Source organism: Muntiacus reevesi, chromosome 4 (assembly GCF_963930625.1).
Source record: "Muntiacus reevesi chromosome 4, mMunRee1.1, whole genome shotgun sequence".
NCBI classification, from domain to species: Eukaryota; Metazoa; Chordata; class Mammalia; order Artiodactyla; family Cervidae; genus Muntiacus; species Muntiacus reevesi.
In genome coordinates, this window is record NC_089252.1 from 91,231,250 (window position 1) to 91,243,785 (window position 12,536).

General features: G+C 41.6%; 1 protein-coding gene across 5 annotated transcripts in view; it reads left to right on the forward strand.

Moving 5' to 3' along the window:
• The window catches only part of EOGT (EGF domain specific O-linked N-acetylglucosamine transferase), a 41,155-nt gene extending 34,447 nt beyond the window's left edge, over nucleotides 1-6,708 (forward strand). For all 5 annotated transcript variants that reach the window (XM_065933316.1, XM_065933313.1, XM_065933312.1 and 2 more), the window contains exons 15-17: nucleotides 1,512-1,631; nucleotides 3,847-3,949; nucleotides 4,515-6,708. In XM_065933316.1, the coding sequence (XP_065789388.1) occupies nucleotides 1,512-1,631; nucleotides 3,847-3,949; nucleotides 4,515-4,661 (370 nt within the window). In that variant the 3' untranslated portion in view covers nucleotides 4,662-6,708. The remainder of the gene's footprint in view (nucleotides 1-1,511; nucleotides 1,632-3,846; nucleotides 3,950-4,514) is intronic.
• Nucleotides 6,709-12,536: the final 5,828 nt, after the last annotated feature.

Here is a 12,536-nt window from a genome sequence, read left to right on the forward strand (position 1 = left end):
AAAGGACATCTTTTTTGGGTGTTAGTTCTAGAAGGTCTTGTAGGTCTTCATAGAACCATTCAACTTCAGCTTCTTTGGCATTACTGGTTGGGGCATAAACTTGGATTACTCTGATACTGAATGGTTTGCCTTGCAAATGAACAGAGATCATTTTGTCGTTTTTGAGATTACACCCAAGTACTGCATTTCGGATTCTTTTGTTGACTCTGAGGGCTTCTCCATTTCTTCTAAGGGATTCTTGCCCACAGTAGTAGATATGATAGTTATCTGAATTAAATTCTCCCACTCCCTTCCATTTTAGTTCACTGATTCCTAAACTGCCAGTGTTCACTCTTACCATCTCCTGTTTAACCACTTGCAGTTTACCTTGATTCATGGACCTTTTGCCTCTTACCTTTCATTTCAAAGTTTGCACGTCTTTCAGTGTCTTGAATTCAAAGACCAGCACACATAAAATTGTGGATTCGTCTGTTGCACAGGCAGGAAAATGCCCTCATGGTATCTGAGATAATTTAAGGGATACACAGATGTCAATTGAATAACTCAAATCATGCTAGAAAGAATTTATTTTATTTTTGAAAAGTTCTTGCATAATCTTAAGGAAATAGTTTTCAGTTGGTTGCTAAATATAACATCACTGTAATGCTTGGTAATTCCACTTTTTCATAAAGAGAGAGTGAGCCTCAGGATCAGAGCTTTGCCTTGCAGTGTTACCTACCTACCTTGGAATAATGCTTTTTAGCTTGATTATACCCATTTTTACAGTTTTATTTCGTGTGTTACTAGTTTTCCATTTAAGACAGGTATAACGGAGAAGGCAGTGGTACCCCACTCCAGTACTCTTGCCTGGAAAAATCCCATGAACGAAGGAGCCTGGTAGGCTGCCGTCCATGGGGTCACTGCGAGTCGGATGCAACTGAGCAGCTTCGTTTTCACTTTTCACTTTCATGCATTGGAGAAGGAAATGGCAGCCCACTCCAGCGTTCTTGCCTGGAGAATCCCAGGGACGGGGGAGTCTGGTAGGCTGCCGTCTATGGGGTCACACAGAGTCGGACACGACTGAAGCGACTTAGTAGCAGCAGCAGCCGCAACAGCAGCAACAATCAATATATCAAATCTAGAACCTGTTAAGCATTAGTGCTATAAATCAAAATAAATATGACCAAGGATGTTACATTGTTAGAAGGAAGAACAAGTACAGGGAAGAGTTCATGAAAAACACACACACACACACACACACACACACACACACAAAAGACAGGTATAAAAGTTTCCTTCTAAAATAAGAACATGCAAGTTTTAAAAAAGGCAAGCTTAACTTAGAAAAATGTTTAGTTATTAAGTAAGCTGTTAATTATGGGAGTAGACTTGAAATTGGCAAATATCATGAGAAAATGTACTTTGAATTGGGAATGACACTTGTATAAATGTTGTTACCATGAATCGTGAGCTTACTCAACTCAGTACTTTCCCTCTCCTCCCCTTTCTTTTGTTGTTCTTTATGTTCACAGGGAACTTGGGTTTTTAGACCAGCTGAGAATCACGCATAACACAGATATATTTATTGGAATGCATGGAGCTGGTCTTACCCATTTACTTTTCCTTCCAGACTGGGCTGCGGTGTTTGAACTGTAAGTGTTTGGGGACAATTTAATATTGAGGCAGCTGATAATGTTTTTTCTGCTTGCTGAGACTTTCATTCAGAGTCTCTAAAGGCTTAATATTTAATTATTACAAAGAAGTCACATCATATGTACATCTAGAAGGAAAAGAAAAAAAGACCTAAAAGTTTGGAAACTGCAGTTATCCTTAGCAAGCAAACACCCCTTTCCTCCCCCATCTCAGCAGGATTCCGGAGATGTGGATCTGTGACTTCCTTCCTCTGCGTGCATTCCTGTGTGCTTGTCAAACTGAAAGCCTCTCCCTACCATCAGTGTAGTTACTGTGTGGAAAGAGAACCTGTGTGTTGCACACCCATGTTCATAGCAATATTATCTCATTAGCCAAGTGGTAGAAGAAACTCAATTGTCCATTGAATATGAAACGAGTAAATGAAATGTGATACAGACACAAACATACCCAGTGGAATACTATTGAGCCTTAGAAAAGAAAGAAATCCTGTCTCATGCAGTGACAGGGATAAACCTTGAGGACATTATGTTAAGTGAAATGTTACTCTGAAAAGCACAAATACAGTATGATTTCACATTCATGAGGTACGTAGAGAAGTCAGATTCATAGAGACAGGAAGTAGAAGGGTGGGTGTCAAGAACTGGTGGGAGACGTGGAGGGGGACTTAGTGTTTAATGAGGACAGAGTTTCACGTTTTCGTGATGCAAGTGTTCTGGAGATTGGTTATAACAACGATCTTATATGTACTACTGAGCTGTGCACTTAAAAATGGTTAAGATGGCAAATTTTATGTCTTGTGTTTCCTACCACAATTTAAAAAGAGAGAGAGAGTTTGAGTATCTGTACTTCTAGTGAAGAACACAGCTCCAAAACATAAGCCAACCTCTTTGCCTGGTGCTCACAGGCACCATACAATTCCATGGGCCTGTATGATTCCATATACACATACGGGAGACTGAGGCTTCAGGGGAAAGTAATTTTCCCATGGCATTCCTTTAACTCGGTGGTTGGTTGTGGAGACATGGACCTCTCTCCTTTGATAATTCTACTCTGGATACCAACAGTGATTACCGTTACCTGATTTCTTCCCGTTGCATCTAAATATCTTGATTTTGTGGTCATATTTAAAAATAACTTGGCATTTAAATGAGAGCCTATTTAGAAAAAAAGTTGTCATGAACTTCCAACACCCCTGAAAAACCTTTAAAAATAAATGCATATGTTAGATAAATAGCTAGATCATTGTGGATTCTATTTCAGTTCTTCATTTCTCCCTGAGAGAAAGTGGGGAGAGAGAAAAAGGAAGGAAGGGAAGAAATGTCACTGAGAAATTTCATTCCTTGGAGGTCAACGGTCCTGGGATCAATTTCTTTTGGAGAGTGTATTACCTACCCACTCCAATGCAGTGTTCATATGCACAAAGCTGGGGTTATTAGGAGTCAATATCAGTTTTTTTAATATCAGGAGTTTTATCAACAGGCCTGTTGATAAAAAGTCCCTCCATTCTTTAATCCTATTCTGCTTTTTGAAAGGTAAGATAATTTAGTTAGGGAAATATTTTAAAAATAATGTTTCACTTTTGTGTGTGTATGTGTGTTTCTATAAACAAGTTTTATTTATATACCATACTACAGTTCACTCATGTAAATCATATAATTCAGTGCTTTTAATATATTGACAGAGTTGTGCAACCACCACCACAATTTTACAATATTTTCATTGCGCCCCAGAGAAAATCAGTCCTCTTCAGCAGTTATTCTCAGTCCATCTTCCTCCCAGCCGCTGGAAATCACTCATCTACTTTCTATCTCTGTAGATTTACCCACTGTGGACATTTCACATAAGTGGAATCATGCAGTATGTGGGGTTTTTCTTACTGGTTGCTTTCACTTCGTGTCATGTTTTCAAGGTTCATCCATGTTGTGGCATGGATCAGTGCTCATTCCTTTTAGTAGCGATAATTCCTTGTATGGTTATATACCATGTTTTTTTTTTTTATCCATTTGTCAGTTGATAGACATTCAGATTCTTTTCACCTTTTGGCTGTTGTGAATGCTGCTGCTATGAACATGAATCTCTCTCTCTCTCTTGTTTACTGTTTATACAATCTTTTGCAAGAACATATTTGGGAGGTGAATTTTTTCCCCAAGTATCTGTGGACTGGTCAAAAATCCCAGGCAAAAACCCTATGTATGGATGCCCTTGTGTCCTTAGGTACAACTGTGGAGATGAACGTTGTTACTTGGACCTGGCTAGGCTGAGAGGTGTCCATTACATCACTTGGCGAAGGCAGAACAAAGTCTTTCCTCAAGATAAGGTAAAGTTCAATGACAAAACTCACCTTGATTTATTTTTTAATTGGCTTAAAGTGTCTAATTGCAGACTGTCTTTAAGCTTCAATCCAAAGATAAAACTGTTCTCTGGAATCGTGAGTTGTTTTTTTATATTTGCAAACTTATGGGAGAGGGGAAATTAATTGTTCTCTTTGTGTGGAAAAGTGACCATGAGATTTTGGACTAGCGAGATCTGTTAAATTATTTAGAGACAGGATCTGCAAACTATAGACCAGTGGGCTATATCTGGCCCTCCACTTGTTTTTATAAATAAAGCTTTATTGGGACACAGTCCTTCTCTTCTGTTCACATGTTTTCTATGGCTCCTTGAGCACTTCAGTGGCAGGGTTGAATAATTGTGGTGGAGACTCTGTGGTTCACAGAGCTGAAAGTACATGCTGTCTGGCCTGTTACTGAAAAAAATTGCCAGCCTCTGATGCAGAGCATAAATTAAAATAGCTTCTTTTGGCCAAAGTAAAATAATTTTCTTCTTGTTCAGAAAACCACATCCTTAACAGCTTACAAATTTGTCTTTTGCTATTTTTGCAGGGCCACCACCCAACTCTGGGGGAACATCCAAAGTTTACCAACTATTCTTTTGATGTAGAAGAATTTATGTACCTTGTCCTTCAGGCTGCAGATCATGTATTGCAACACCCAAAGTGGCCATTTAAGAAAAAACATGATGAGCTATAAATGTGTTGAGTCTTTTTGCCAAAGGGGAGTTTTTGAGCAGTCCCACACCCAGACTCACCTCACAGTTAAATAGGTAAAACAGCCTGTTATCTCCTAGCCCCAAATCGCCTTTTTTTTTTTTTTTTAAATACCAGTACAATGCCTTCAGGATATTACTTATGTCTTTTATAGCTTTTAAGTGTTTTGTTTGATTTTTGTGTCATTGCTATTTATCAAGATACTATTTTTGCACTGAAAACTTTACTTTTTATAGTTCAAAAATTGGGCCTGGGCTCACTGGTATCATTGAGCCTTTTTCTTAGGGATGCCAAAGTTTGCAACTTTCTTAGTTTTAGAATTTGTGTTTTTGTAGAATACCATGAGATCATCATTTTAGAGGCTTCCAACTTGATATGTTTGAGTAAAATCATGACTCATCTATTTGCCATAGTTTGTTCATAGCACTGTTCATAGTTGGACAGGAAAACATGCAACGCACCCATGCATACATGCACACACGCATGCACACGGTTATGGTTTTCAGTACCAATCTACAGGACTGTGTTATAGATCAAGCAGTATTATAAATAGATCTGTTTTCGTCTTATCAGAGTCCAGACTTAGTCCCAGTGAATTCTCTGTTATATCCTTATAGTCAGCGCCAGGTTATATTCATCCAGAACCTGAATAAATCATGCTTTTTCCTTAAGTCATATTCATATATTTCATATGCAAATCATGTTTTTCCCACATGTAACAACCACAGATGATAAAAACAAATGAGAATGTTCTTTAGAACGTTTTTTTTTTAACATATCTTCTAGCTGGTTTCCACTGGCTCCTTCTTAGCCGTGGAGAGCATTTATGTATGAAACAGTGGTTTCATTGTGCACATATTTGTAAGTGCATATACTTGTGTGTATCTGTCTACCTCTTTTAGCATGGAACTATTCCAGTGTTTGATTTTGAAAACTTCAAATTAGCCACAAGAAGAGATTTTTTTTTTCCCCTATAAGAAAAGTAAAGGCAAAAAAGGGTAAAGACACACATGAATTAGCCAGTTCAAAATGAATAAGAAGCCATAAGAGAGTGCCATAGAATAAAAAGTGTATCTGACAGCCACCCTACTCCCTCAATGAGGTTCACTTCTTACTGTTTATGAACCTTCAATTTAGTGGTCGGAAACCATGGATTTATTTTATTTCAAAATGTGAAGTTTACATTTTATTAACACTTGAGTAATCTCATTTAGAGACTAGCAGCTTCTATTTTTTTAAATAAAGGATTAATAAAGTACAACAGAGCTAAACTCTTTTTTATGTTTTAGAGTAGTTAAAAGAAAAAAGAATATACAGAAGACAAGTGACCTGAGAATCCTAAAATATTTATTATCTGAACCTTTACAGAACACATTTGCTGACTCCTGCTTTAAAGGATTATCAATAGTCTTCTAGAGTTTAGGAATATTTATTAAAATATCTGTAAATGAATTAATGAATCACTGTAGCAGTAGCTTTGATTTGAGACCTTTACAATATTTAAAAAGACTTACAACATGATTTTTGAAATGATGGGTATTGCTCCTGTTCTTTGTCCAAAATACTGAGTAACTGCTGAGAAGATTATTCACATGAAAAGAATTGTCAAGGCTATGTTGCATGTTTAGTCAGAGAGGCAGAAATATCTAAAAAAAAAATGGCCTAAAAAAAAAGGTTTCAGCATTTATCTTCTTACCTCATTTTAAGAAGTGTTTGGGAATGTGATTCTGTAGATGAGCAAGTATTTTAGACATAGAAAACAATTTCATAATAAAATGTTACATTTGCATATTTCACAAAGAAACAGTACATTTTATAGAAATGAGAATATACTAGGTACTTTATGTAACTCACTTTTATCAGACTTTCTTTTTTTGATGGGAACAAAAGAAGGTCTTCAAATTGTTATAAAATTTAAAATGTAAAGACTGCTCTTTTTATTAAGTCTTTGAAAGAGATGTATGTCATTGTTTGTACATTTGGGATATGGTTTTGGAATAAATCTTTTTATATTTTATTTGAACACCAAACTATTTTCAGGATTTTCTGTGTCTGAATGTCAGATGTTTACCTTTTTTTTTTTTTTTTGGCAATCTGGTCACTCTAGATTATACAAATTGAGTAGCGCACTGATAATTCAATTTAAGGAAAAGTTGTACCTTACAATTATTTAGCAGTTTATTATGTGATGCTTTCATGATATATTGCATAATCAGTATAAACTCAACTTATTTGTTCCCATTTTTTAATGTGACAAAAGTCAGATGCTGTTTAAGGGACCCCCCTAAAGATCACATGTCTTCTGATCCCACATCTATAGTCCTATATTTATTCACCAAATTATGTGGTAAATATTGATGGAGCAACGACTGTGTACATTTCTACTCTAGGTTCTGGGGATACAGTAGTGAGAAGAACAGAAAAAAGTGCTTGCCTTCTGACCTTGTGTTCTGATGGAGAAGACAGATATTAACATAAATAAGGAAAATATACTGTGTGTTGGATGTTGATACAAGCATGATGTGGACAAAACTAAAACAGGAATGAGGGCTGTGGAGCTCTGGGGGGAGGTAGAGTCCAGCACACTTAGAGAGAGGGTCAGGGAAGTCCTTGTTGAAGTCACCCTTGAGTCAGGACTTAAAATACCTAAGGGAGGAAGCAATGTAGATAGCCAGCAAAGAGTATTCCAGGATGATGGAATAGTATGTGCAAAGGTCCTGAGGCAGGAGGTACCTGGTATGTTTGAGGAACAGCCAGGAAGCCAGTGTAGGGGCAGAGAAGTAGGAGACAAGTTTCAAAGAGGTAATGGGCCTGGGGTGCAAATGGAAAGGTTCTTGTCGTTTGATGGTGATGAGATATGGGAGTCATTGAAGGGATCTCAACAGGAGGAATGGGCTGGCTGAAGAGGATAACTGTAGCTGTTTGGAGAAATGTTTCAGGTCGTGTACCCTGGGGAAGAGACTATGGGGTGTAAATTTGTATGCAGGTGGTTTGTTGGGGAAGATGCTCCTTGATGGACACCTGGAAGGAAGAAAAGGGACCAGACTGGGGTGGAGGGAGTGTGGAGCTGCAACACAATTGCAAGTGAGGCCACAGGGGGGCACTGTAGAGCTGATTGTAAAGGTTGGAGATCCTCATAGCAATGAATCCCTAATACCGGCATTTCTCCGGAGGGGTGTAGTCTGGAGCAGGGCAGCTCTCTTCAGCTGAAGGCAGTTCCTGGAGAGGAGCTTGGTGTGATCCATCAGTGGTCAATATTCCCACCGCAGTGGTGGTGGGTGGGTCTCCCAGACCCTCTATAGCATCCATAGTGCGATGTTACCATTCACTGTTCCACTCTCCCTTCTACTGCCTGCCGACAGAAACTTACAGCTAAGGCTTCATTTGATTCAGGTTTTATTTGTTTTAAAGACTCCTTGAAGACAGTTCTGTGTACTTCATATGGTAGAAGGTGAGAGTGGCTTTGTGGACCATGTGAATTCTCTGTCCCATATTATTATTTGTTGGTTCCCACCGCTAATCTTTTAACAAATGTAAAAACCATTCTTTGGGATATTTAAACAGGTTAAGGAACTTGCCCAAAGCCACACAGTTAATAAGTAATAGGTGGATTGGATATAGGGCTTTCTTTGTGAAGGAATTTAAACAGAGGTAATGTAGGAAGTAAAGGATGAAAGGAAGGAAGGGAAAGAGGGAAGGAGGGAAGGAGGGAAAGAAGGAAAGAGAAGAGAGAAGTTGGGTGAAAAAGACAATAGAGAAAGTAGTCCTGGTGTTAGGCTGTTCCTTGCAGTTACAATATAGTTTTCTCTGATACTCAATGGAGAGAGAATTTAAAAAACACTTGCTTTTTGAAACTAAGAACAATAATCAGATCAGGTATGGTTGCCTTGGAGAAACCAGTCTTTCAGAATACTATATTCACAACCAAGGGCTATTGCCAGACACTTTAATATCGTCTTCCTCCGTTAGTTTATTGGGGCATGGCATAAGATGTCATAAGCATGCTTGTCACGGAGGAAGTGGCTTAGAGCTTGGCTGCGGTTATGTGGGCCCTCTCTTTGGACGGTAATGTGCATTTTAACCATGAGGTGGCAGTCAAGCCCTTCCAAATGGCCTCTCTGCACTCTGAAGGCCTGGGTATAATAATCTCATTGTAGATTCCAGACACCTGAGTGCCAGGAATAAGGCCTTGCTTCTGTGTGTGATGTATTTTTTCCATTCCTGATTTGAGGTAAAGCGGGAAAATTATCCTGGACAGTTTTCAGAGTTAAGTGTGGAATTTCTTAGCTACAGCCAATTCCTGAATCCGTTGTACCATCTCCTAATCATCCTGTGGAAAGATGATGGTCTTGGGAAGATGATTTCTAGTGACAGAAGCTTTTCAGTGGAATGCAGGCTCACTGATGTGAAGGAATTTTCTTGGGAAGAGAGCTCTGTTGTAGGATCGCTAGATAGCCCATTAGTTCCTCAGTCCTTTTAGGACCTAAGTTCTTTGTTACATTGGGCTTGATAGGTTATTGTATATGTAAGTGCTGTTACCATTGAGCAGAACAGACTGTAAGTGGAAGAGTTCTCGTGCTTGTGTTTAGTTATGCAGTCATGTCTGACTGTTTGCAACCCTTTGGGCTGTAACGCACCAGGCTCCTCTGGCCATGGGATTTTTCAGGCAAGAATACTGGAGTGGATTGCCATTTCCTTCTCCAGGGGATATTCCCACCCCAGCGTCTCTTACATCTGCATTGGCAGGCAGCTGCTTTACCCGCTGAACCAATGGGGAAGCCCAGTGTAAACGAAGGAGTTCATTGAGGTCTAAATGCCAAGAGTGGTACCATGTTAATTAAGGAGGGAGGTTGTAAGATAAAAGGTAAAGAAACGACCCAGGTCCCTTCAGCAGGGCCATTTCGATGGAAGATGTGAGGAAGATGCCAAGGTTTCTGGAACCAAGACACCGGATCTCAGCTATTGGTGCTTTTTTTGTATCAAGTACAGTTATGAGCTGCTTTTCAGTTCTTGGTGAGGCCACTTGTACATTCAGCTCATGCATTGGGTGCCCTCTTCCAGCCTGAAAGAACCTAACCCACCCAGCCATGCCTGACTCCAGGAGTGACTGTGTCGCACCCAACACCACGGTGATGGGAGGACATGGACCCAGACATTCTTATTCCAAGTTTAATACCACACTGTGGCCCCATCACACTATTGCTTCTCAAGCTGAGATTGATCAGCAGGAGAAGCAGAGGTAAAAAATAATGGTAATTTCCAGAAAAATCTGGGAAGTAAATGGGAAGGACGCACAGGTAGAAGTCCCTAATGGTCTTAGCTAGAAATGGGAGCTGGGCAGAGGGTTAAATAATGGTGCCTGAGAAATCAGGCCAGTTTGCCATGGGGCAGCTGGATGAGGACTCAGCAAAGAGGAGATGAAGTTAAAGGTGAAGTTTCTAAGTCTCAGAAGAAAACCTGTCCTTAAAGTGGATAGGCAGTAAATAAAGCCGAGGACAAGTGAAAGGAAGGAATTACTAGACACACGTACAGGTCAAAGAAAAGGCAGGAAGAGGCCAAGATAACATTGAAAAGCTTGCGAAAAAGGGAGACCGAGGAGGATGATGCAAACACTGAGGAAGCTGGTACGTCTCTTATTGCAGTAACCCCTCCAGCCCCTGGGGGCGGCGGGAAATGGGGAGAAGGGCACGAGAGCACCAATTCACAGCGAAAGCCATTCTGCACTGATAGAAAAATGTAAATCCTCCAGAGAAATATCTTTATCTACGCATCGTTTTTCAAAAATGCAGGGACTATTCAGCAACATTCTCAGGGAGAGAATTTACACAAGATGCTTTTAGAAGTGTTTATGGTTCACTTGGTGGAAACGGGCCCAGGAGTTTTTCCTCCTCCAGTTCACAAGGATGTCAATGCATCCTCTTGCCTGGGAAATTAAAAGTAAGATGTGATGGTGGCGCATCCTTACTGCCATCACCACACTGAGACATGGAGCCCAGATGGGATTTTCGTTCTGCCTGGCAGGTGTCTATGCAAATAAGCTGCCTTTCAGAAATTGCTGGGTAATACTATCATATTGACTTTGTACTAGATTATATGCTCTTGGATAGTCATACTTTTGCAATTCAAATAGCAGTCTGTTGAGAAGAGTTTTATGATGGCTGCTACTTGGTGCAGGCAATAAATCTGGGGGACCAGGAATAAAAGTAATAGGCAGAAAAAGGCGCCCATTCTTTTACAGCTATGCTTGAGACTGGTGAGAAGGGCCAATAGCTGGGAAGCATCTTGCAGTCTCCTTTTATCTTTTTGCTGCTGCTGCTTTAGTTCTTTTTTCTTCTTCTTCCTCATTTTTTTCCCCCTCTGCCCCCACCCCACCCCAAATATTAGCATTTATAAGTTTGCTTCTGGGGGTCTTCCCTGGTGGTCCAGTGGTTAAGAATCCGTCTTGCAATGCAGGGGATGCAGGTTCGATCCCTGGTCTGGGAGCTGAGATCCCACCTGCCATAGAGCAACTACGTCTGCGTGCCCCACAACTATTGAGCCTGCGCAGTACAGCCCTAGCGCTGCAACTACTGAGCTTGCGCCCTGGAGCGAGGACCCACAACTACTGAGCCTGCGCTCTGGAGCCACAAACCACAACGACTGTGGCTGCATGTGCAACTGCTTAAGAACACATGCCCCTAGAGCCCGTGCTCCACCAGAGAAGCCACTGCCAGAAGGCCGAGCACCACAACTAAGGACTAGCCCCCACTCGCCGTAACTAGAGAAAAAGCCCACAGGCAGCAGTGAAGAGCCTGCAGGCTGCAAGGACCCAGCGCAGCCCCTCCTCCCCCCCAAACGTCTGCACTCTTGGTGAAAGTAAAGACCGCCGGTCAAGAACCCTACAGAAAGGTTTGGACTTGTTGGTTCCTAGTGAACACAGGACCCGGGGATAACATCTACTTCCCCGGCTCAGTTCAGACTTTCTGAGATTGCCCCTCCCCCAGCATGATGTCGGGCAAGTGCAAACACATGAAGTCTTAGGACAAAAAGCAGCTTTGCAGAGCCATGATGAGGAGCAGGGTGGCAGAGCGGTGGAAGGGACGGGCTCTGACCTACCACTGACGACCCCAACGACCTAGGGCAAGCCACTGACACTCGGGGAGCCTCAGTTTTCTCATCTGTGAATGCACACTACTCAGGGGGCCAACCTGAAGGTTGTTGTGAGGCTGTATTTGGTCCTTGTATCCGCACGGCACTTCGTGGCGCAAACAGCTGTGAGGATAGAAGAGCCTGATCTTAATCAGGTAATCACGCAGGTGAGGGTGTGTAAGGATAACCAGTGGGGCTGCCTGGGAAGGGGAGGAACTTGTAACCAAGAGATGCCGTGCCCTGGGGCAAGAGGGGAGGTTCCTCGCAGGCAAAAATAAGGTAGCACACCTTGGGTCTGGCACACGGCATGGCCTCCTAAGCTGGGAGAGGAGCTGGGAGGTGGAAGAAGGAGAATAGGAGGCAGATGACGCAGACACACAGGAGCCTGGGTCCTCAGCCCGTGAGCAGCGGAGAATCCTCCACGTGATGACAAATTGAGCCTGAAAGACCCTGAGGACAGTGGCCGCTGAGGTCTGCTTGATTCAGTGATGGACTGACAGTCCTATGAGGTGGAACAGCTCCTAGAGACCAAGCGGCCTCCAGACAGAAGTTGCAGAGGCTCCAGGGCTGTAAGACTTGAACTTAGCTTCCCACTGAGTGGTTTCGTCAGCATCACCTGAGAACCTCAGCAATGGCAAAGGCCTGACTGCCAGCCTGCTTTCTCCTGGACCCAGGATTCTCAGCTATCTGCGTCCAAACTTCGCTTCTGCCCCTTCAGTCTGTGATTAAA